At 52.1% G+C, this 21,398-nt stretch overlaps 11 protein-coding genes across 11 annotated transcripts; 5 read left to right on the top strand and 6 right to left on the bottom strand.

Annotated features, from left to right (window-relative positions):
* Positions 1 to 891, bottom strand: VTN49DRAFT_1512 (60S ribosomal protein uL23; the record flags this gene model as incomplete). The annotated part of the gene is made up of 4 exons (XM_069409135.1): positions 1 to 88; positions 144 to 430; positions 502 to 560; positions 864 to 891. 4 exons carry the CDS (start codon positions 889 to 891, stop codon positions 1 to 3), a joined length of 462 nt encoding a protein of 153 aa, XP_069270551.1.
* Positions 892 to 1,146: 255 nt separating this feature from the next.
* Positions 1,147 to 2,040, top strand: VTN49DRAFT_1511 (uncharacterized protein; the record flags this gene model as incomplete). Its single annotated transcript, XM_069409134.1, has 1 exon — positions 1,147 to 2,040. One exon carries the CDS (start codon positions 1,147 to 1,149, stop codon positions 2,038 to 2,040), a length of 894 nt encoding a protein of 297 aa, XP_069270550.1.
* A 20-nt stretch (positions 2,041 to 2,060) lies between these two features.
* VTN49DRAFT_1510 (uncharacterized protein) lies at positions 2,061 to 4,164 on the bottom strand (the record flags this gene model as incomplete). Its single annotated transcript, XM_069409133.1, has 6 exons — positions 2,061 to 2,445; positions 2,495 to 2,661; positions 2,709 to 2,806; positions 2,852 to 2,980; positions 3,033 to 3,979; positions 4,040 to 4,164. The coding sequence occupies 6 exons, from the start codon at positions 4,162 to 4,164 to the stop codon at positions 2,061 to 2,063; spliced, it is 1,851 nt and encodes a 616-aa protein (XP_069270549.1).
* A 1,382-nt stretch (positions 4,165 to 5,546) lies between these two features.
* VTN49DRAFT_1509 (uncharacterized protein) lies at positions 5,547 to 6,553 on the top strand (the record flags this gene model as incomplete). The annotated part of the gene is made up of 2 exons (XM_069409131.1): positions 5,547 to 5,738; positions 5,960 to 6,553. 2 exons carry the CDS (start codon positions 5,547 to 5,549, stop codon positions 6,551 to 6,553), a joined length of 786 nt encoding a protein of 261 aa, XP_069270548.1.
* A 340-nt stretch (positions 6,554 to 6,893) lies between these two features.
* VTN49DRAFT_1508 (uncharacterized protein) lies at positions 6,894 to 7,219 on the top strand (the record flags this gene model as incomplete). Its single annotated transcript, XM_069409130.1, has 2 exons — positions 6,894 to 6,957; positions 7,080 to 7,219. 2 exons carry the CDS (start codon positions 6,894 to 6,896, stop codon positions 7,217 to 7,219), a joined length of 204 nt encoding a protein of 67 aa, XP_069270547.1.
* A 166-nt stretch (positions 7,220 to 7,385) lies between these two features.
* On the bottom strand, positions 7,386 to 9,840 carry VTN49DRAFT_1507 (uncharacterized protein; the record flags this gene model as incomplete). Its single annotated transcript, XM_069409129.1, has 2 exons — positions 7,386 to 9,328; positions 9,402 to 9,840. The coding sequence occupies 2 exons, from the start codon at positions 9,838 to 9,840 to the stop codon at positions 7,386 to 7,388; spliced, it is 2,382 nt and encodes a 793-aa protein (XP_069270546.1).
* Positions 9,841 to 15,544: 5,704 nt separating this feature from the next.
* Positions 15,545 to 17,745, bottom strand: VTN49DRAFT_1506 (uncharacterized protein; the record flags this gene model as incomplete). The annotated part of the gene is made up of 2 exons (XM_069409128.1): positions 15,545 to 17,624; positions 17,702 to 17,745. The coding sequence occupies 2 exons, from the start codon at positions 17,743 to 17,745 to the stop codon at positions 15,545 to 15,547; spliced, it is 2,124 nt and encodes a 707-aa protein (XP_069270545.1).
* A 672-nt stretch (positions 17,746 to 18,417) lies between these two features.
* Positions 18,418 to 19,016, top strand: VTN49DRAFT_1505 (uncharacterized protein; the record flags this gene model as incomplete). Its single annotated transcript, XM_069409127.1, has 4 exons — positions 18,418 to 18,465; positions 18,515 to 18,574; positions 18,630 to 18,777; positions 18,865 to 19,016. The coding sequence occupies 4 exons, from the start codon at positions 18,418 to 18,420 to the stop codon at positions 19,014 to 19,016; spliced, it is 408 nt and encodes a 135-aa protein (XP_069270544.1).
* Positions 19,017 to 19,060: 44 nt separating this feature from the next.
* VTN49DRAFT_1504 (uncharacterized protein) lies at positions 19,061 to 19,588 on the bottom strand (the record flags this gene model as incomplete). Its single annotated transcript, XM_069409126.1, has 4 exons — positions 19,061 to 19,159; positions 19,217 to 19,287; positions 19,339 to 19,417; positions 19,478 to 19,588. The coding sequence occupies 4 exons, from the start codon at positions 19,586 to 19,588 to the stop codon at positions 19,061 to 19,063; spliced, it is 360 nt and encodes a 119-aa protein (XP_069270543.1).
* Positions 19,589 to 19,655: 67 nt separating this feature from the next.
* VTN49DRAFT_1503 (uncharacterized protein) lies at positions 19,656 to 20,161 on the bottom strand (the record flags this gene model as incomplete). Its single annotated transcript, XM_069409125.1, has 3 exons — positions 19,656 to 19,715; positions 19,779 to 19,880; positions 20,006 to 20,161. The coding sequence occupies 3 exons, from the start codon at positions 20,159 to 20,161 to the stop codon at positions 19,656 to 19,658; spliced, it is 318 nt and encodes a 105-aa protein (XP_069270542.1).
* A 161-nt stretch (positions 20,162 to 20,322) lies between these two features.
* Positions 20,323 to 21,345, top strand: VTN49DRAFT_1502 (uncharacterized protein; the record flags this gene model as incomplete). The annotated part of the gene is made up of 1 exon (XM_069409124.1): positions 20,323 to 21,345. One exon carries the CDS (start codon positions 20,323 to 20,325, stop codon positions 21,343 to 21,345), a length of 1,023 nt encoding a protein of 340 aa, XP_069270541.1.
* Positions 21,346 to 21,398: the final 53 nt, after the last annotated feature.

Below are 21,398 nucleotides of genomic sequence, written 5' to 3'. Positions count from 1 at the left end.
TTAGACAATCGCCAGCTTCGTGGCCGCAATATCCAGCGCATCAACATCCGGGGTTAACCGGCAGTAAGCCTTCTTCTTCCCGTCGGGCCTAATATAACAATTGTCAGCCACAGCGTTTTCCCCGCGAGAACGAGTGTACGTACCGAATCAACGTATTAACCTTGACGGTGTCCACATCATACAGCTTCTTCAGCGCCGCCTTGATCTGCCGCTTGTTGGCCTTGACGTCAACGATGAAGACGAGCGTGTTGTGCTCCTCAATCTTCTTCATCGCGCTCTCCGTGTTGAGCGGGTACAGGATCACCTTGTGAGCGTCGAGGCGCGGCTCATGCGGGATCGACTTGCGCGGGTACTTGGGCGACCGCGACAGCTGCAGAGTCTTGGGGCGGTGGAACGTTGTCGACCGGCGGATCTTGCGAACTTTGTGCGTCTAAATCAAAAAAAAAACATTCTCCGTCAACATCGTAGATCGGTTGGTGATTTTAATCGAATTTCACGTACATTGACGCCCTTAAGGACGGCCTTGGCCGCGGCGCTGGCCTGCTTTGAGGGCTTGGTGACTGCCAGGCTTGTTAGCCCATGCTTTTTTCCATCCTAATTGAATTGCATTCATAGCAGCCGTGTCCACGGAACGAAAACTCGACACGTCGTATAATCCGGCCAATTCAATCGCCTCGTAGAAATACACAGAGCAATCCGAGGAATCCGTGTCGTCCAATTCAACCCGCTCCTGTTCCTCCTCGAATAAAAAAACTCCGACCAACTCGATCAATCGATCACCCGGCCCTTCCCCGCTGCACACCGACGTACGCGTGCGAGAGTTCCGTGTACGATGGCAAGAAAAACGCATCTGAAAATCTTACCTTTCTTGTTGTCCGCCTTCGGTGCCATTGTGAAAAACTCTGGCGTTGTCGTTTGTGATTGTCGCGGACTGCTCAGTGTCGAGATCCCAATCCCAAATTAACGAAGTTGGACTCGCTAAGCGAAAAGTCCGCCTAGTGTGTGTGTGGATCACGTGAGAGAACTACATACCTTCCTTATCCGAATTAGCGTTAAATCGAGTCTCGTAATTACTGTAATTTAATTACAACACCGCATACAGGAAGAGAGCTGTTGAACAGCATTGATCAAAGCTTTAGTTTGGAGATGACGACAAGCAAGAAGCAACGGAAAAAGCGCCCTCTCCTCCTCTCACACACCCGACCACCACTGGCCAAAAAGCAGGCCGCCCCATCGCTCTCTGCCAAAGCAACGCGACACCTCATCCGCTCCCATCACCAGCTACTCAAAGCCCGCGAAAAAGCCGCTGCTGCCGGCGATGCAGAGCGCGTCGCGGCCATTGATGCTGAAATCGCCGCCAGGGGCGGACTGGAAAGTTACCAACTTGCCAGTCGGACAGGACAATCACGGGAACGTGGCGGTGATTCAAGCATAGTGTTGCTCGAATGGTTACGGCCGGTTTTGAAGCAGATAACTTCCTCCGCGCCCAAGTTGAGGGTTCTTGAGATTGGTGCGCTTAGTACCCAAAACGCCTGCTCGAAAGCGTCGCAGCTGGAGGTCACGCGGATCGACCTGCATGCATGCGAGCCGGGGATTCAGCAGCAGGACTTTATGCAGCGGCCGCTTCCCGCGGGGGACGAGGAACGGTTCCATGTGATTAGTCTGTCCTTGGTGCTCAATTTTGTGCCAACGCCTGTCGGAAGAGGGGAAATGCTGAAGCGATGTCGGTTGTTTTTGACGTCGGCCGGTTTGCCGCAAGGAATCGAGGGAGGGTTCTCGTCGTGTCTGTTTCTCGTCTTGCCGGCCGCGTGTGTCACCAATTCGCGGTATCTCACTCGTGAAAGGCTCTTGGAGATCATGGAGTGTCTCGGATTCAGACTACGCGAAGAGAAAATTACCCGGAAACTGATTTATCAACTATGGTTCTACGATAACCAAGTCCGAGGGCCCGGCAGAGTGTTTCGAAAGGAGGAAATAAACCCCGGAAAATCCCGAAATAACTTTTCAATCGTCCTCCATTCGACGCATGATGACACATGATACATGACAGTTTTATTTCGTCATGTATTTATCGACACTTTTACTAGACTTTCTGTCGGTAGAAACGCCCAGACCGTCCCTACGATGGCCATGATCGAGGACAGGATCAAAAGCACCCAGTCGAGAACTCTCTCACCTAAGGGGATCTCTCTGCCGAAGATCTTCAGGTAGAATGCGATCGGCAGGATGATACAAATGGTAAAGCACAGCGCGGAACCCATCAGTGCCATGATCCGGTCGAACTCGGGGAATATGATTGAGATGAAGACTATGGTTGCCACAACCAGGACCCGGGTCAACTGCCGGGCCACCTTGGTCCAAGTCTTGCCGGATGAGCCATCTTTGTTGGAATTTCTTCCATCCAGGCCGAAGAGGACTTCAGCGGTAGCCACGAGTGGTCGAGAACTTCAACCCGTTAGAGATGTCAATGGGTTCTTTTTCTCGTGATTCTTACCTCAACGGGACCTTGGTGATGGGTATCACTGCAATGAGAGTAATCATTGCAATAGATATTGCTTCAGGATAGTCATTACTGAGAAATATATTGGACGTCACCTCATCGCGGACGTTGTCGCCAAACATCAGCCATCCCACCACCGCCATGGTGAAATCCAGCGAAAACTGTTCGATTAGTGCCAGTGTGATAATAGTGAAAGTAGTGAACCTACAGTAACGATATACGTCCACCACAAACTTTGCCCGTACTTTTCGGGATGCCTCATATCTCGATAGATATTTGGAAAAACGCCATGTCCACCCCAGGGTGCTGTTTTGTCAGATCACATTTTACAATAGCATTATGCCAACTTACACATGATGAGACCGAAGCTCAGCGGAACAGTGGCCCAGTTACTTGGTAGAATAGATGTCCCTGAGGGCTCGCGAAGAGATCCCGGCGCATCAGGTTTGATCAGTCCGTCGACAATGACAAACATGACAACTATTGTGAACTTAGCGCTTGACAAAAGTTAGCAAAAGGACGGGCTTCTTACTGGCCGTGCAAGATAAAATCCCCAAGACGCTGGTCACGCTCAGCAGCCTCAGCGGCACAAATGTCAGCGGCGTCAGAATCAGCCCGCAAATGACCTTCCATTGCGTCACCGAGAGAAATCCCGGAATGAGCGCGTCTAGACTATCTGCAAACAACACGACGAGAGCGACGCAAGCTCCGAGCAGCTCCAGACAAAACAGCACGCTTATCACCACCCGCGCGCGATGGCCGAAACTGATGTACGCTAGGTCGGCATACGTGACCAGGTTGCGATCCACATCGAGGCACTTGGCGAGCACCTTTGCCGTGTAAGCCGTGGAGACGGCCGAGTAGATAAGGAACAACAGCCCGACCAGCCACCCGGAGTACCTCAGTCCCAGCGGCAGACTCAACAGGCCGACACCGATCAGGACGTTGACTGAGTTGAAGACCGTCTGGGGCACAGTGCTCCGGCCCACGACGACGTTTTCGGTGGTCCCGTCCTGGTTCCGCACCTGCTTGATCAGCAGCGCGTCCCGGGTTTCGTCTTCGTTGTCGTCGTCAGTGCCTGAGGCGCGTCGCCGTTGCTCGGAACTATACCGCCGAATGTTCTGCCGCGAGATCTCACTGACGCGTGATGCGATGGTGCCATACGAAGTTCCCAAAACATTCTGATCCCCATTGTTTGATGCATCACGACTACTTTCTCGCCTCAGTGCGTCTCCGACGTTGCTTGAAGAACTCGAATGATTGTTATCTGACAGAACATTCGTGTCGGAAGACCGGCGCGCTTGCAGCAGAGGCTGCCGATCTGCGCCGACATCGACATCATCATACCCATCATATCCGAACGACGACCGCCGGGAGATCAATTCCGGGAAAGCCGCCGCTCGCTGCCAGGAACGAGCAAAGTTGTCGAGGCTATTCACGCCGCCCGCCTGGCGCAAGCGTAGCGACAGGGAGTGCGTTCTGCCACGTATCCTGTCAACAAAACCGCTAAGATTCTGTGGAATGAAACCAAACACCAACCTTTGCAGCTCGTTGCCATTGAAACCCTGCTCGGCGTCCGCTGGTTCCCGGTCCGGGTGGTTCCACGCGGACGCGGGAGACAGACGCGTGGTAGGAAACCAGGAACGACCTTCGGGCGCGGACATGATGACAACGAGCCTGAACAGAACGAGATCAATGGCGGTCCAATCCTGTTACCGACGATTCTGTCTCAATTCCGTTCGTGGCTAGAACCGCCCGTGGCAAACCTTCTCTTAGTGTCTCAGGTCACATTTGTTTGGTGCACACCCCACTTAGCCTAGGGTTCCCGTTACGTCATAGCTTGATTCTGAAATCGCCTGACAGGCAACCTTCTCTCGACTTCATTCAAGAGAATTACGCCAACTGAGAGAGTGATGATTGTTTGCTACAATCTACAGAATCATGCTAGTCAATTGATCACACTCAATCTGCGGTCTAGAACCAGCTGCTGGAGCAATTCCTCCACAGGCGGGGCGAAAGCGCCACAGCGAGACGAGATGCGTCTGAGAAATGGAGCATGATCTGCTGTAGAGAATGAGTGTTGGATACGGAGCGTCGAGCGCATGTTCTAGCTCTGGATGACGCGTACTGGCGGTGTAAAGTCCTTTTTGAGAACACGAGACGAAGTTGTCGTTGTTTCAGCACGCCGTACTATGCAGTGTGGACAAACCTCGCGAGCAGGGAAAAAAAGGTCGGCTCCATGATTTCGAACCTCCGCTCTTCAAACCAGCTACAATGCACAGGTGATGCAGCTGTACATCTCAACCAAATCAACTTCTAGTCACGCAATTGACCTCTAAATGCAAAATAATCAGACTCGGCAGCACTCAACGAATTCATTGATGGGAATGACAGCACAAAAAAGCATTCGTCGCAGGAGTAAAAGAGCCGAAGACGTCCGCTTGGATTCTTCACAAGTTTGCCCTGACAAGTAACTCACCATGTCACCGTTAGGTGCAACCGGGCATTTAGGGTTGGAAAGACCAGCCCACCCTCCCAACCTCACGAGGTTGCCCCATCGGCTATTGTCTCTAGATGTGTTTGATGTGGACAAAGCTGATCGATTGATAACGAACCTTGGCCTACCTGATTGAACACTGGTTCCTTTGTTCGATTTACCTACCTTACCTATGCAAGGGATGCCTACACAAGTCCAAGCCTTTGCCGCCTATGTAAGCTATCAGCCGACCTCAGAACGCCATAGTCCTCTTCTTAACTGTCCAATTCAGATTCTTGTGTCTGAACAGCGCATCGTGGCGGCTCTTCGAAGATACTATTCCGCCGAGATTCATGAACCCCTACTCTGTACAGCATGCAGTAACCTATTTGAACTACCTAGTAAATCAATCAATTCCCTCCGACTTTACGAGTACGTAATAGATGCCCCACCCGCCAAAAGCCAAAGCCGACCCACAGAAAAATCCACCGTTTCAGGGCATAAGCGCGAAAAGCACGCGTTTCCAGTGTTACGACTGTACTCCGTACTCGTGCTCTGCTCGACTGCGCCATGGGCTCAGATCTTTTTCGAGTTTCCCGGGCCACCACTCTTAGTCAACCTTCCATCAGTTTTCCAGTCCGAGAATTGGTCATATTGCCTGCGGAGGATACGTACTACTTACGCTCAGCTCTGGCCACGGCATTTCTGCGATGTAGCAACGTGCACAACTGCAAATTCATCTGCGGAACGAGCGGGCACCTGGTTGGTGACTGCGCTGTCGCAGCACCGCATGTCCAATGGCCAAAGGCTGTTGAGTGACTATGCTGAATAGTCCTCTACCCAGCCCTATGTACGGGAGCCAAGGCAGCCATGCCGCCAAAATGTAATTTTTGGTATGGGAGCCTGTAATTTTACTTTGGTCCTAGGAGTAATCCGGCGCGATAACCTCTCCATTGCATTACGCAGCCATGGCAGGTCTCTAGCACATCGCAGAACCTCTGTCGGAAAGAGAGGTTGATGTAACTGTGCAAGGCGGCAAATATGGCAATGCTCTTCAGGCCGCTTCTGCCGAGGGTCACAAGGAAGTAGTGGAGTTGCTGCTGGAGAGAGGTGCCGATGTCAACGTACAAGGCGGCTGGTACGACAATGCTCTTCAGGCCGCTTTTGCTGGGGGCCATGTGGAAATCGTGAAGCTGCTGCTGGAGAGAGGTGCCGATGTCAATGCACAAGGCGGGAAATATGGCAATGCTCTTCAAGCTGCTTCTGCTGAGGGGCATGTGGAAATTGTGAAGTTGCTGCTGGAGAGAGGTGCCGATGTTCACGCTCAAGGCGGCTGGTATGGCAATGCTCTTCAGGCCGCTTCTGCTGGGGGTCACAAGAAAATAGTGAAGCTGCTTCAGGAGAAAGGTGCCGAGGCCAATGCTCATGGTAGTGACGAGGATCTGGCCTACTATACTCAATCCATCCCAAGCTGGGCTGGACAGGGAGTATCTAGGAACTTTTTTTGCAACTATTCTTCGATGATGGTTATCACCAGTTCGGTTATGATCTTACAGTCTTTTGCCCAGAAAGCTTAACCGAACTACTCATTGCATTGTTGTTGCTGTTCATGAGTTCCTATAACCTATTCGTTAAATGTACTCCGCCCGTAAGTCACACCCACCACAGCAAGTTCCTATGTTGTACATGGGGTTTCCAGAGGTCACTAGAGTTCAAAAAAAGCGGGACGTAACCGTCATGCCGGTCATATTTCTCGACTCCGTGACAGGACATGACGAGATACCGACTCAAAGCGCAGGCGGTCAACTGATCTTAGGGGGCCCGGCTGCCCTATCAACTCGATACAATCCCTCTAGTTGCACGAGTACTCCGTAGTCAAAATTACGATGACAGTAAGTCAGTGATTGGATCGAATCAATGTTCAATTCAGAGCCCTCCACCTCATCTGTTGCACAAGAAACCTCCCTGAAAGAAAATAAAAGTAAAGAAGTTCTCCATGAAGAATGAAATCCCACCAGCTGCTATATACCGGTCAAAAAGAAATCCAGTCAATGCGCCATCTATTTCCGGATTTTCTATGTCCTCCCGAATAAAAAAACCAAGACAGCAAATCCAACCAACCAGTGCAACAAGATGAACCACTTTGCTCCGATGATGTGATGATGATGATCCGAATGAAAAAAGTTAAACCAGCGAATGGATCCGATGATATGCAAAGATGCAAGGCATGGAAAGTGATGTGACACACCGACACATAAAAAAAAAAATAATGCAAGGAATGGATAAGAATGAGAAATGGTCATCAAGGTCATAGACAGAATGGAATGGATATAATGGACATGACAGCAAAGTGGGAGAAAAGGTGGGGGATTAGTTCGGCCGACTCCGGTAGCCAGACTCGAGAACCACTCACGGACGTGCTCCGGTCGCGGTGGCCGGGAACAGAGAGTATGACGTCCGACCCTTGGCTTTCTGTGTCTGGGTGGGCGACCGCATACGAGCCGCAAACGTCGGTCCATGGTTTTTCATGATGGGATAAACGTGATCCTGCTCAACGGCGGACGCCGACTGGGACCGATCATGACCACCATGGCGAGCCATGATGTCGTGAAGGCTGCCGTTGCTGTGAGCTGACCGAAGATTCATCACGGCGGTAAACTCGGCGGTCGCTCTGCCGGAGCGGTGGGGTGACGCATAGGTCGTCCGATGGACGTCAGGGCTGGCAGGCGGCTCCAGAGAGCCGATGCTCTCGCGAATGGTGTTTTCGCGACTGCTCTGGGTGCTCGGAATCAATTCTGGGACGCTCGTGGTGGATGCCGAAGAACGGTGTTTCCGGACAATGGACGCGGCCCGGGACAAGATCATGCTCTCCTGGGAGTTGCACTTGCTGAGCGGCGAGTAGCACTCCTGTGGCGTTCGGTCTTGCGAGTACACTCGAACGCGATCTTCACCGCCAGAAAGGAACTCTTCATACATGGGGTCAGCCCCGATGTCGTCGCCCTCCCCTGCCGCATAAATGTGCGGCAGAGGCTTGTTGAAGTAATCGCCCTTGTCCGCGACACTCATGGGGAAAAGCTCGGGCTTGCTATTCTCGGCGCTCACGGGCGTGATGACTTCGCGCGACCTCGTGTACGCCGTTTCAGCAGAGCCCGTGTCCAGCTCCGGAGTCACGGGGCAGGAAACACGACTGACCATCTCAGAATATGGGCTTGGATGGACATCGGCAACGGACAGTCGAGACAAGTCTCGAGAAGCCCGTTGCCAATCGAAATCGCAATCGGCCTCCGCAGCGTGCTCGTAGCAATAATCGATGACTTCCTCCCACGAGCTGGAGAATTCTTCGGCAGCCATGACACCCGCGCTGCTTCGCTTCCGGGGAGATTTCGCCGTGCTGTCGCTGCTTGCAGGCGACTGGGCCGTGAATTGGAAGGTGGGCAGAGTCGGAGACATGAGATCCTCGGATCCTGCGGGACCCGCGAAATGCCCGATGACGGCGGACTCGCGGACTCCCGTCGATTGGTTCCCAATCGGTTTCGCCGCCGGAGGAGAGGAGCTCTTGGGTTGGTCATCGGCGCTTGGAACCGGTTCCGATTCGGGTACCGGCTCCTGAGTGCTTTGAAGCCCGGAGTTTTGCGACTCAGGCTCCTGCTGCGCCGGTTTCTGCAGCTCCGGCTCAATATTCGATGCGGGCTTGGGTTCCTTCGTGGGCTCATCCAGATTTGTTTCATCTTCTTCGGGAACGTCGTCAAGCTCCGACAGGTAGCTATTGATCACAGCCGACGTGTGCATCGCATCCTCCTCCTCCTCCTCCTCGCTTAACACAGGAGGAGGATCCCGATAAATGATTCGGCTCAGGTCAACGGGAACAATCGGCGTACGGGAAAGGCTCTCAGGGTAATCATAATCGGGGAGGCTCGGCTGGACATTGAGGCCGAGCATTTCGTCAATGGCTTGCGACGTCAGCTGTGGCATCTCGTCGGACAAAACTTGAGCAGAGGAAGTCCGAGGAGGAGCGATTGATGGGGACGCTGCATATTCCTTCTGCGCACGTGGGACTGGACGCGAGAAGTTCTCGATCCTTTTCGGGGATCGGGGAGAAACGGGGGATAATGGGGGACTGGTAGGTGACTGACAATGAATGTCCTCCGTCGAGCGCTGAGCCGTCGACGGGAGATCTTGCGCGCGGATACCCTTGAGCTCAGGCTCAGGCATCTGCGACGCCTGAATGGCCGACAACTCGTCCACGAGGCGCTCATTGGACGCGTTGTCGAGCGCATGAAATTGGCTGGAACTGGTGTGGGTGATATGATGGAAGTCATAGGGTCCTGAGATACTGCGCTTGAGATCCTCGACTGGAAAATTGAATGTCAGCTTGACACAAAAAAAATGCGCTTCTTCTACACGCTGCGAGGCAAATGTACTCACCCGATTGATTGCGGCGCAATTTATTGACTCCCCGATGGAGAGCCCCTACGCGGTCAGACTTGGCGGATTTGTTGTCATCGTCAACGTGCTCCTCGAGCGTGGCAGCGATGGCGAACTTGCTTCCCTGACGTCGCAGGATTCGGCTGCTCCGAAAGAGCATGCTTTTGGTCTTTTCTCTCTCTGCGCCAGGACCATGGGTGGTTGGGCTGGGCGATGGCGAATTCCGGGCCACCTCGAGAGTGCGCGTGGACGAGGTAGTATTGCTTCTCGACCGGCCGGTGAAGACGGAAAGGCGTTTCGGAGTGCCGACTTGTGCGCTGGAGCGCGAGCGCGAATGGGATGAATGCTCTGAGTGCACGCTGGTGGACGAGGACTGCGGGCGCGTCGCTTCTTGCGCATCCGCATGCGCGAAGCCTCGCGGTGGACAATATGCCGACATGATGAACCCGAGAAGCGATTCTGCGCGAACGAGGCCTCCCAATTGGTGTGGTTCGTATTGCCAGCGATCGATTATCTCATGATCTTACGACGACTTTTCTTCTTCCAGAATGACGGGGCAGCAACAGGGCATGCGTAGAACAGGCAATTGGCATCCAGGAAATCAATTGGAAAAAAAACACAGACGAGGGAGGGACCAAAGTAACAATGAAAGGAGCGACCAGAGGGAAATTGACAAAGGAAGGACACGAACGAGAGAAAAAGCGATAATATTGCGATGGAGAGGGAGAGTAGACTCTGGGGGGAGAGGGGGCTCTTTGATGGATCGGGATTAGTTCGGGGGCTTCTGTGACTAGGGTTAGCGGGCCTCTTTTTGATTGAGTTTAGAGAGATTTCTTTAGGCCGTTGGAAAATTGCCTGAAATCTGAAATGAATGGACCAGGGCCAGAAAACCCCACAGGCGTAAGCGTCAGTAACCGGGGCTAAGAAGGCACCAGGCGCACGCAAGAACGCGCTAGATGGGCATGGATCTGCAACCGGCCCTCAACACGGAAATACTGTTCCCATTCCTCTTCAGTTGGCCAACGCTACCTTGTCGCGACCTTCCCGTCCGGGGTGGCATTTTCCCCGGAAGGTTGGAGGACAAGCCCTAGTTACATTGACCGTGGGAAGACGTGCGGGAGGGACGGGGTTCGCCGTTCGCTGCCCCTCTGGATTCCAACAATTGACCAGGCTCAAATTTTCATCTGACATAAATGAACATTGCTTTTTGTGCTCTGTTGTTCTCTTTTTCTGCGCAAGGGAATCGAAGAGCAAATCGATTACGAGTACGAATATCCGTAACTCCGTATCAGAAAGCGCAGCCGTAATTGTGTGAGCAACACAGCTCGTCTCAGGCGCTCATCATGGGACTCATCTGCCGCGTCTACGACGCCAGTGTCAAAGCGTAGTGGGTAGGGTCCCCCAAGGGCCTACGTGCCTATCGGCACGTATCGTAGCCTCGTATCAACGAGTACAGTATACGAGTACAGTATCTATGAAGATCATCCTCGGTCCACGGAAGCGCGACTGCCGCAAAGGCGCACACCCCCCACGGCTCAAGGATCGAAAAGTCGTCGGCAGGCTCAGGGCGATCTCTCGTTCCTGACTGCTACTATCAAAAGATGGCCCAACGGCTGTCGGCGTTTGTGGTGGGGCCTTGAGCTCCATTAAACTCCATCAAAGAGGCCTAGGCGAAAGTTACTCGGATCCTGCCCAAATCCAGTAGGATGCACCGGTGGCCTCAAGGAATCCAGCCTAATGGTAGCCAACGGCAAGGTGGATGAAAGTGTAGACTCGATGGAGAAGCCGAGGGGGGATCGGGAATCGGCTTGGGAACTGGACAAGTTGTCAACTACAGAGCGCCCATGTGCACACCTCTCGTGGAAATCGTAACGGTTTGAGAAGTTTGGTTCAAATTCAGACTGCAGGCAAATCTCCGATCTTTAAAGTGCAGGTTTTTTCCCTTCCTCCGCACAGGCGGATGGATTATTGTCGGAAACGCACGATCCAGGGACGGATAAAAAGAAACCCTCGTTTTGCAGAGGGCAAAGAGGCAAACAACAGCGAAAAAGAAACATGACCGGCCAATCAGCGGCTCAAAGTCCCCTGGGCAACCCAGAGAGCAGCAGGCAGGTTCCAATGGCCGCGCTGGGCCGCCTAAGAAAGAAAAGTCGGTTCCTGGAACGCAAAATTTGACGACCTCGGACCTGGTTCATCTCCCGCCAGGCGCGCAGCGGCAGCGGCAGCTGGAGATCGGCGACCTTCGCTTAAAGAAGTGCCAACATCGGACTAGCGAGCCTTGAAACGCGATCTCTTCTGTGTTCGAACCTAGGTTGGACTACTGTACAGCATCTTCCTCCTTTCCGTGCAAGATTGGGTTTCCGAGATTTTCCTGGGGAAGTCTCGAAAACTCGATCAAGCTTCGCGCGATGCCACAAACGCACAAAGTGCGAGTCGGGATCGAGGATCATGATTTTCCTGGGACCACCCTCCTAACCGGACTCGGAGTGTCCTCATTTTCAAACTGGACGTTTCTTTTTCCTGTCGCCTGTTCTGCGGTTTTCCCATTTCGGCTGTTGCCAGTCAATGACAGCCCGGTTCGTCTCCGATCAGACGATCTGATTTGCGAGCGGCCATCGGCCATCGTTCCCGGTGGCTGCTTGGCAAAGCCATGCCCGCCTTGTGGCGTGCCTGACGAGCACAGTCTACCGGATCTCTGGATCGTGAATTAATAATTACAGTATTTGGTCACTCGATACACCGAGTGTTTGTAGACGTATTCGATTCATATTGATTAACTTCTGCAGACTCCCCACGGGCGTCAATCAATGCCCAGCTAACCTGCGGTATGCGGAGCAGAGCAGACAGGCAAATTTCGTGGGGAAGTAAACTCGGCCATGCCTGCTTTGGCATGGATTGATCGCGATGACGCGGAGACTCGGCGGTTCTCATCTGATCGGCCAAGATGCGAGCCATGTGAAACGAAGCTGATGCAAAGTCTCTGCTCACTGTGAAAGTCAAATCTCATACGAAACATGTGCAGTATGCATGGCCGCAAAGCAAATTCTGAGCATGCAGCGCCTACACAGGTGCCGCGTTGGTGATAGCCTATTAGCCAAGGTTTCTTCCTAGGGCTTGGCTATCGGGATTCTGCGGATTTGGAGTCATTAGGTATCGGCTCCTGAATCTCACCCATTCCCAAAAAGGCACGTGTCTAATCCTTGCGCTCGCAAGGAATTCGGAGAGATCCAATTCCTGCAGACTTGGATGCATAACAAGGAACTTGCGAACACTGTTGACCGGAAACTGGTTGCTGCACTGCCACAAACACACTGACATTGAAGATATGCAATGTGACTGTTAAGCGATCCTTCGGAGGATGGGGTTGGAAGGATGAGAGAACCTGCTTCCAGCCCCCAGAGGGTCAAGAAAGATGCACAGCACAGGGCAGCACGCGGCCTTTCCGAGGTCCACGGGGGTATGCTAATTAGATAGCTTTCCTCATCAAGCACGAGTACTCCGTACATGCATGCTAAAGAACGCGCATGGTAATCTGTTTCGAGTCAAATTGAAGAGGTCTGTTTCCAATGTAGACCCGATTATTCAGCTCTCTACCCCGTACACAATCGCAGTGATTCGAGCCGGATACTGAACTCGTTATTAGTAGGCCCTATTTATTGGAGCGGGGTGAGTAGCGTCCATTCAGCAATGGACCCAGAATTGATCCAAATACTTTGCCCGACGGGATGACCGCGAGAAGAATGGGGTTGTTTATCCGTCTTCAGGAATGTCCGTGCTCTTTCGATGAATCACCCCGATGATATCGACTAAACTCAACTACGAATTTGACTTGAGAACCGGTATCCTCGATGACGTTGTGTTGCTCACTCCTCATGCAAATTGGCTCCATGTTCGCATCATTGAAAAATTACAGAAGTGGGTTCCAACATCTTCTGAACACACTATGCATTATCGATATATCGTTCGTTGTTAGTCCTGCGGGTTTTGCCGTGTACTTACCCTCAATTGCTTGGTTGAGTTGGTTCCTGGTCCCTGGACGGCTATAAGCTGGGAAAGCTGTAATGGGTTAATTAAAACACACCATCTATCAGGGCCAGCCACTGATTTGCTGGATAATTCAAGCAACCCTGCACCAACCCATGTCTTTGTCCAGCCCACAATATTCCTTTCGTCCTTTCGGGCGAATTGTACCTGCCGGCTGCAGGATCTGACCACTGTGAAGGCTCAGACCGGACAAGGGTCGTGGCTCGTCCCTTTTCCCGGTATCCAACCGCAGGATTCCGCACAAATTGCTAACCACGCTTCATTTCACCGTTTACCGCTTCGAGAATATAGCGGCTCCGAGACGAGAATACCCGTGAAAAGGGATTGACAGATACTCCGGGGTGAAGTTAGTACTAAGGCTTTAGGCTCCAATAAGCGTGGATTATCTGCAGTTGGTCAGGGTCTGGCGAGGCATGAATTCGTCTGCCGCTCATAGGTTAACGTGATTTTCCCACGAATCCTGCCATCGTTAGTACGGCGCCTGAACGGCCTCGGCCTAACAGCATCATTTTTCTATGATCAAAAGACATCCATAGGGAGCTAGTCATCTCTCATCGACGCCCACCCCTGAGAACCCTGGAAAAAAACTTGTTGGTCTTCAAGCTGGAAGCTTGGATACCTACAGAGACCGGGAAGGGCTCGATTCTCGGTTCGACGAGTTCAGCCCCAGTCTTCAATTGACCTGTAAGTGTTGATTTTCCAGAACGAAACCATGCGGATATCCATTGATCTGGACCGCTTTCCCGAGCAGCAGTCCAACCCCACAATGTGTGTTCTTTTTAATCGATCCTTCTACAGACTACAGGGGGTTCCTGCTTTGTGTTTCATGTTTCGTTGCTCGAACTCGATAGCGGGAATCGGTGTGATAATAATGGCTCCCTACATACATGTTTCTCCTCGTTCAGAATTGCAGTGCGAGAGGCACGGGCGTTCCCCGTGTAATGGAAATGACCCTCCGCAGATCAGTCACGATTTAAATGAACATGATATTGGCTCGACTGCAAGGCTATACTATGCGTGTGCAATTGAGCTTAGCATAGGTTGTTCGCAACAGGGTTCTGCCACATTCGCAACGGCTCATCCAGCGTGCACCAACTACCAAGTTCGTCCATCTATCATTACCTTCATTACTGCGCAAGCTACAGGGCACTGGGCCGGTCCGGTCTGGAACACGATATTCAAAATGATCCATTGGTAACTATCACTAGCGCAAGTCGGTTAATACCGCCGTCGACTGGCGTAGTCAATCACAGTCCCTAAATCAAGCTAGTTTAGTAGCCGTCGAATTCCAGAGCCTAGACGAAGTAAGCTACAGGATTTCGGATCTTCAATATATGCTCCTGCCTCCGCAAAATTAATCACAGAGAAGCCCGGCGGGTGGTGGCAGTAGGAATCGGGAAAACATCTGGGGTTTTCAATAATAAAAGATGAATTGGGACGATGTAGCCAATTTTTCTGATCTTGCACTTCATCAGACGCATAAATGGGACAATTTGAATAAAGTTTCTTAAGCAGCTCTCTATGTAATTAGGATCATGTGTAGGCCAGAGAGTGTACGTCATCGCTTTAAGGGGCTGGTTAATTAAGGGTCTGTTCAGCTAGAAGAGAAGAAGTTGGGCAAAAAGCTGCTACTGCCCATCTTGGCAGTCAGCAACAACAGGCAACTCAGCGAACTCAAACGAGTCAAAGAAATCCGGGAAACAAAAGGAAAAAAAAAAAAAAAAGTAACAGAAGAATGTGTGAGAACCGGCCTTGCATTGCCAACAACAGCACGAGGTGCCTCTCATATCTTCGTCCATTCTAGTAACGGGTTTAATCTATTTGAATGAATCGAAATTGAACCCCTGAAACATGCGATATGACTCATACAGCCCTATATATATTAGGGCTTGAAGGCGTCACGTGGAATCAATGTAGGTATACTCTCCGAAAGTCCGCGCGAATGAATGGAAAAAGGGCTCGATTATTCACTGTTAAATGAATCGACTGACAGTAAGTCTCTGAAATTCTGCCGACAGCTTATCTCACAGAGTAACAGCAGCCCAAGATTACATGTAGCAGCAAGATGCTACTCTAGTAGTGTTATATGTAGGGACGCCTCATTGTCGGCGCCTCTTCTTCGGCGACGGTGGTAGCAGCCCGCTCTCTGGTGGCTGACCTTTCAGACGTCGGCTTCGTCGTTGGCCTGTGCTGGTTTGTTGATCCCGAGCCGGTGACTGTGGTGGCTGCGGTAGTGGCTCTGGTGGCGCCACGTTCTGGCTATCGTTGGTATCATTCTGCCGAGCCAGATTTAAATCTTCATCCCGCGTACATTGCTGCCGAGCCAGCGGGGGCGGCTGGCCTCGTGCTTGCCGGCCCGGTAGTGCCACATTCTGGGCGCTGCGAGCATTATTTTGTTGGCCCTGTAACATATCTTCAACCTGCGGTTGCAGTGGCGGAAACTGCTGTGGTACCACGTTTGGATCGTCGTCCTCGTACAGCGGATCATACTCTTGCTTGATGGGTAGCGTCGACAGAGCGGGTTGTCTGGTCCCAATAGAGTCCTTGTTATGAAGGACATTTCTGTGATTTGTATTATTCTGCTGAATCTGCGAAGGATCCTTTACCCGTGGCGGCAGCGGAGATGGTACAATGTTTTGGCCATTGTCGTTAATATGTGGTCGAGTTTGTGATGGACCTTCGTTCCGCAGTGGCAGCCGCCGTGTTATCACGTTCGGATCGTCGTCATACAGAGGATCATACTCTTCTTGCTTGACCAGTGGCGTCGATGGGACGAAGAGTCTGGCGTCGGCATGTCTGTTACCTGAGGAGGGCCGGTTACTGTGGGAACTGGAAGCCCGAATATCGGGCGGCGGGCACGAACTGTTGCGGGTGTCCGCGTTTGATGGTAGTTGCAGACGGGTTGAGGGTTGTGTCTCGGGCATTTCTGAGTGTGACCGAGATGGCCGCTCTCTCTTGAAACTGGGAAGTGATTCTCTGGCAGTACTTTCTGCCTGCGCAGTTTGAGTCGACACGGCATTTGCGGCATTTGGCGCCTCCGGCTGGTCAGATGTTCTGGACGGGGCTGTTTGTTGAGTAGGCTTCTCTGAAACTGAGCCACCACTTAACGCCCTCTCCGTTGGTAACGCAGGATTGATAGTGTGCAAGCTTTGAGATGCCGAAGATTTGCCGTCACCTTGGACCTGAGTGACTGGATGCACACAAGGTCTCGAAGATAATGATGATGAACTCTCGAGCAGAGCGCGGATCCGGGACTGACCCTGGAATAGCGGTGGACCAGCGAGGTCATTCGTGGAATGGCCAACATCGGCAAAGATTGAGGCGACATTTATGAACGTACTGTCATCGGATTCCTGGTTATGGGAGTTGATCAGAGCTGATGGTGGTGACAAAGCATTGCGTACTCGATGAGGCTTCCGCAAATGGTGCCTTGCCGTAGGAATAGGACTACGAACTCCCGGACGAGACTTGGGTGATGGTGGTGAGTTTTGTGCTTGACTATATTCCTGCAATAGCTGCCTTGCCGCGGGATCATCGCTGAAAACACTTGGGGCCAACAAGGGTGGCGTACCCAACCGTGCCTTTTTGGTCTTTCGCAATTGCTGCTGTTCCGTACTTTGTGTTGGAATTGGAAGAGTCTTCTGTGGCAGCTGTGGTGCTGAAGGGTTACCGTTGAAGACAGTCGGTCGCAGTAGAGGCACCTCGCCTAACTGTGCACGTCGGGCTTCCCGCCATTGAAGCTGTTCTGTCGAGATCTCTGGAGGCACGGGGGGAGGCACAGGCGGCAGACTCGACTGTGCCGGATTGGTCTCTGGAGAAACTTGTTGTGACGCAGGACTACGGCGGGGAATCCGTGGAGGAGATGGGGCCGGTAGACTCTCGAGCACCTGCTGGAGCTCCCATTGCAGCTGGTGAGCCGCGGGACTATACTCGGAGACTGGCGACAGTGGCGGTGGCCATTCTAATGCGGCCTTTAGTTCCCATTGCAACTGCTGCGCCGCAGGGCTATACTCAGGTTCTGAGGGTGATGAGCATGGCGGAGTTCTGAATACTTCGTTTTCCTCATCCGATAATTGCTGTCCTGCAGAACTTTGGCTATCGGTCGCGGTCGGGAGAGACGAGGATAGTGCCATACGGTAATCCAGGCCACACTCCTGTCGTTGCTGCTGGTCTTTCGAGCTGTCAGGAAGTTAGTATTCCATTAGGACGACCTAAATCTGCCTGATACTTGCTGTCTAAAGGGCGCCTGAACGTACTCTGTCAAACCATTCCTTTCGCTGTCGCACAAGCGCCGCGCCATGGGTAATGCCTGAGGGATTCTTCAAGTTCTACAACGGTAGATGAAAACGTCATATCATATATATGGATCTAGCCAGGCACTCTCCTCGTGTCTGAGAAATCAAACAACAAAGCCATGATGTCTTTATCAGGTGTGACTGCAATTGATTATTTCTGTATCAGATGAAGTTTCCAATAAAGAACTTGAGGCCACCGCTGTACTTGAGAACGGAGAAGATAAAGCCTGCCACAAAGACAATTGTGGCCATGACGCCAACGAAAGCATTGTAGTTTGGCAAGGAACAAGGAATCCTTGTTGAAACGTATCGACATTTGTCCCATGTCAGGTCTTGCGCAAGTCAAAGAATTCCTGTTCATAATCGATAAAAAATCGTTTGCCAGTCGGTTCTGCAACGACGTCAGAAATAGTCATCTGCATCATGGTCGGAGCGAAGCAATAAAATCCGAGCCTCCGACTCTTTAATTGAATGCGTTCATTGATGTCTTCAGATTGTAGATGTTGGAGCTCTGGAAGAAGTTGAAAGCAGCGGCCAATCAATGGCAAACCTGTCTCAGACTAGGATTGTTTTGGTATAGCGTGCCGTCAACACGCCCCGTATCATCGTCAACTGTCCAAGCAACCGACCCCAAAGGACATCGCAGACTCCATGCCAGGTGGTTGATAGTGGTCCTAATGGATGACCTTCTCGCTCCCATTCAGGCCGCTTTGGAAGGCCCAATTGTAGGTATCAAAACGCGATTGGAACTGCTCGGCTGACTCTTGATTTCAGGACTTTCATGGCCAGCGCCTTGCCAACACGCTCTCGACCGCGCTTTTGACCGTCTTTGGCGTATGTGACTTGCGGTGTTTTCTGTTCCTTGTTCCGATTTAACGATTTATTCCAGGCAATTGCCTTCATTGTCGGCTACATTCAGCAGGACATCCACCTGACTCTATGGCTGGGGCTTGCTGGAACCCTCATCACCCTATTGATCGTCGTCCCTCCGTATCCTTTCTACAACCGCAATCCTGAGAAATGGCTTGATCCAGTAGGTGGGGTAAAAGGGGTTAACGTGCCAGGAATTGTTGTTGATGGTGTCAAACTACAATAATCCATACAAGATGACTTAAATGTAGTAGTATACCATCGAGGATCATGTCCGCGTGTCATTACAGCTCTAGGCGATAATATCCTACCGATACGGAGTACACGCTGGTATCCCGCAAGCCTGGACCTCATCTCGGAAAAGGTTTCGTCGACAGCTAGTATCGGGCAAAAGCCACCATTGTAAACAGTAGTTATAGCCGCAAAAACCAACGCCTCCCCGCTGCTCCTTTACCGACCGTACTTTTGGAACTCCCAATCCCGGTTGTCTAGTGGGCACACTTGACGGGTTTTGAGCCATCTCGAGATGCAGTGGAAGTGGAACGCATGCTGGTGACGGAGTGCTGTTAGCTTCGATGAGGGATTCAAGAGACGCGCAAGACTCACATTGCAAATACCCCATGCGACAGTGCACTCCTCTGTTGTTGATGATCCTTGGTTTGCTTGACACTCGATGCCTGCCTTGCGTCAGATAGTAGCACGTAGATCTTCCAAAGCTGGTGACGTACAGAGATCCATGATATGGTTTCGGCAGATGGCACAGTTATCTACGACAATGTCCCAAGCCCAGAGCGCCACCGCATTCCACTGCATTCAAGCCATTAGCCGCAGCTCGCGATAGAGAAGCTCACGAGTGTAGGAGCCCACCTTTTTGACCTCGAAACGCTTCTTGCCCTCCATGTCTGGCTTGCCCGTCTTGCTGGTTTTCTTTTCGGCGGCAGCGCCGGACGAGGCATCTTGCATCTCAACGTCCGCCATCGTGGAAATTATGTTAGGAATTTATGTCGAGGGGCTGGCGAAACGAGCGCGTTCGTTAGGCTACTATCTATCGGAAGCTCGGTCGGCGTTTTGATTGATCGATGCGGGATGGTGCTGGCGGCGCGATCTGCTCATTCAACGACCTATCAGCCACTGGGCACAGTAATCATCGTGCAATGAGAACACTCACCTTTCCGCAAATCAAGTGCCTCCAGCCCTGGCGGTCAGCGCAGTTTTCCTGGATGGCAAGCTCTCTCGGCAAGGCGTGCTGGTTGCGGCGCTGATTTTCTGCCTGATTCCTCAGGCAGACAACCCGTGGCGACAGTCAACAAGCCTCCCCGCTAAGTCAACAACAAGCTTCGCTTTCGCCTTTTTGACTCGGACTAAGTGAGTTGACGCTTTCCAGCCTCAAGGAACTCTGTCTTTTCTGGCTCCTTCTGCACTTTGCTTGAGCCACAGTACGCAGACATGCGTCAATCCTCTCAACTCCTCGACTTCCCTTTGTTTTGTTCTCGATACGTTCTGCGATAGTCCTTGAGCCTTGATCCACGTTTCTTTGTCTCTTGTAGGCATCTTCCCGATCTACGCCGATCAACTTGCCTTCAGCAGGCCTTCAGACTGCGCCGTCTCTATTAAGATATAATCCATCTGATACCGCTCATTTTTTTTTTCGCTGCCATTTCTTGTTATCTTTGTCCTTCGAAGGGCCTTTATTCTCCGCTAAATCCGTCGCCATGTCGACAGCCTCACCGGTCACGCCAAAGGGTCCGCGAAACCCGAGACATCAACAGAAACGAACTCATACCACTCCGTCACATACCAATGCAAAATCCAATTTATTATCGACACCTACTTCGTCTCCTCCTCCTTTGACGGACGAGGAGGGAAGTCGCAGCGTTCCACGGGGCAAGAAACATTCCTCACGGTCTGCATCTGCAAAGAAACACCAGAACTCTTCTCGTCCGACAGCACCGTCGCATAAAACGAATGGCTACCATCATCGCCATACCTCTTCACAGCCCGATGTCAACACGCCTTCCGCGAAGGACAGTCCGCACTATGCTGGGCCAACATTTCATGCATCACCGGCCCCGTCTGCACTTCCGATGCCGAGTTTTCTGTCTAAATCCGTTCCTGATTCGGGCGTCAATGGTTTAGATGCCGAGAGCGATAGCGGAGAACCGGGTCCGGAGTTGACCCCGTCCAAACCCAGAGGCACCGGCACTCCTTGCGATCGGAATCCTGAGCCGTCCCCATTGGATTTCCTCTTCAAAGCTGCCCTCGAGGCCCGCGAAAGGAAGTCTCTTCAGAGCCCCGAAATTGTGAAACCCACCAAGTCTCCCAGTACCGATTTCAAAGTCCGTAGCCGTCCCGAAAGTGCCGCCAACGGTATCTTCCCCTTTGAGCTGGATGACCAGGAAAATCGCAGCTTGCCAATCGGACCGCCTTTCTCAACCCCTTATCGGGATCGAATGAATGCGCTGCGGGCATCTGGTTCTCCTTCTCAATCACCGGGCCGCCTTACCGACGAGGAGCGCAGAGCCAAAGCGGAACAATTGAAAAACTTACTGTTGAATCCTCCTCCACAACGTCGAGGATCTGAGCCCACGCAACCTGATATGGTTCCTCGATTCACTCCAAATGGCGCTGCTGTTGCTCCTTACTCGCCAGGACCGGACACGTTCGTACGTAGTAACGGGTACGGCAGTTACGGCAGCAACGGCTGGAGCCCGGGGCCTGGTGCTCCATGGCGATGATGGCTCGATCTTCTTTTTTCCAGCCCTGGCCGGCTGTATTGTGTGTATGTGCC

The sequence above is a fragment of the Thermomyces lanuginosus genome (genome assembly GCF_041956635.1).
Source record: "Thermomyces lanuginosus strain ATCC 200065 unplaced genomic scaffold VTN49scaffold_22, whole genome shotgun sequence".
NCBI lineage: Eukaryota > Fungi > Ascomycota > Eurotiomycetes > Eurotiales > Trichocomaceae > Thermomyces > Thermomyces lanuginosus.
Note: the sequence above shows the minus strand (reverse complement) of the source record. Positions and strands in the feature narration are given on the sequence as shown.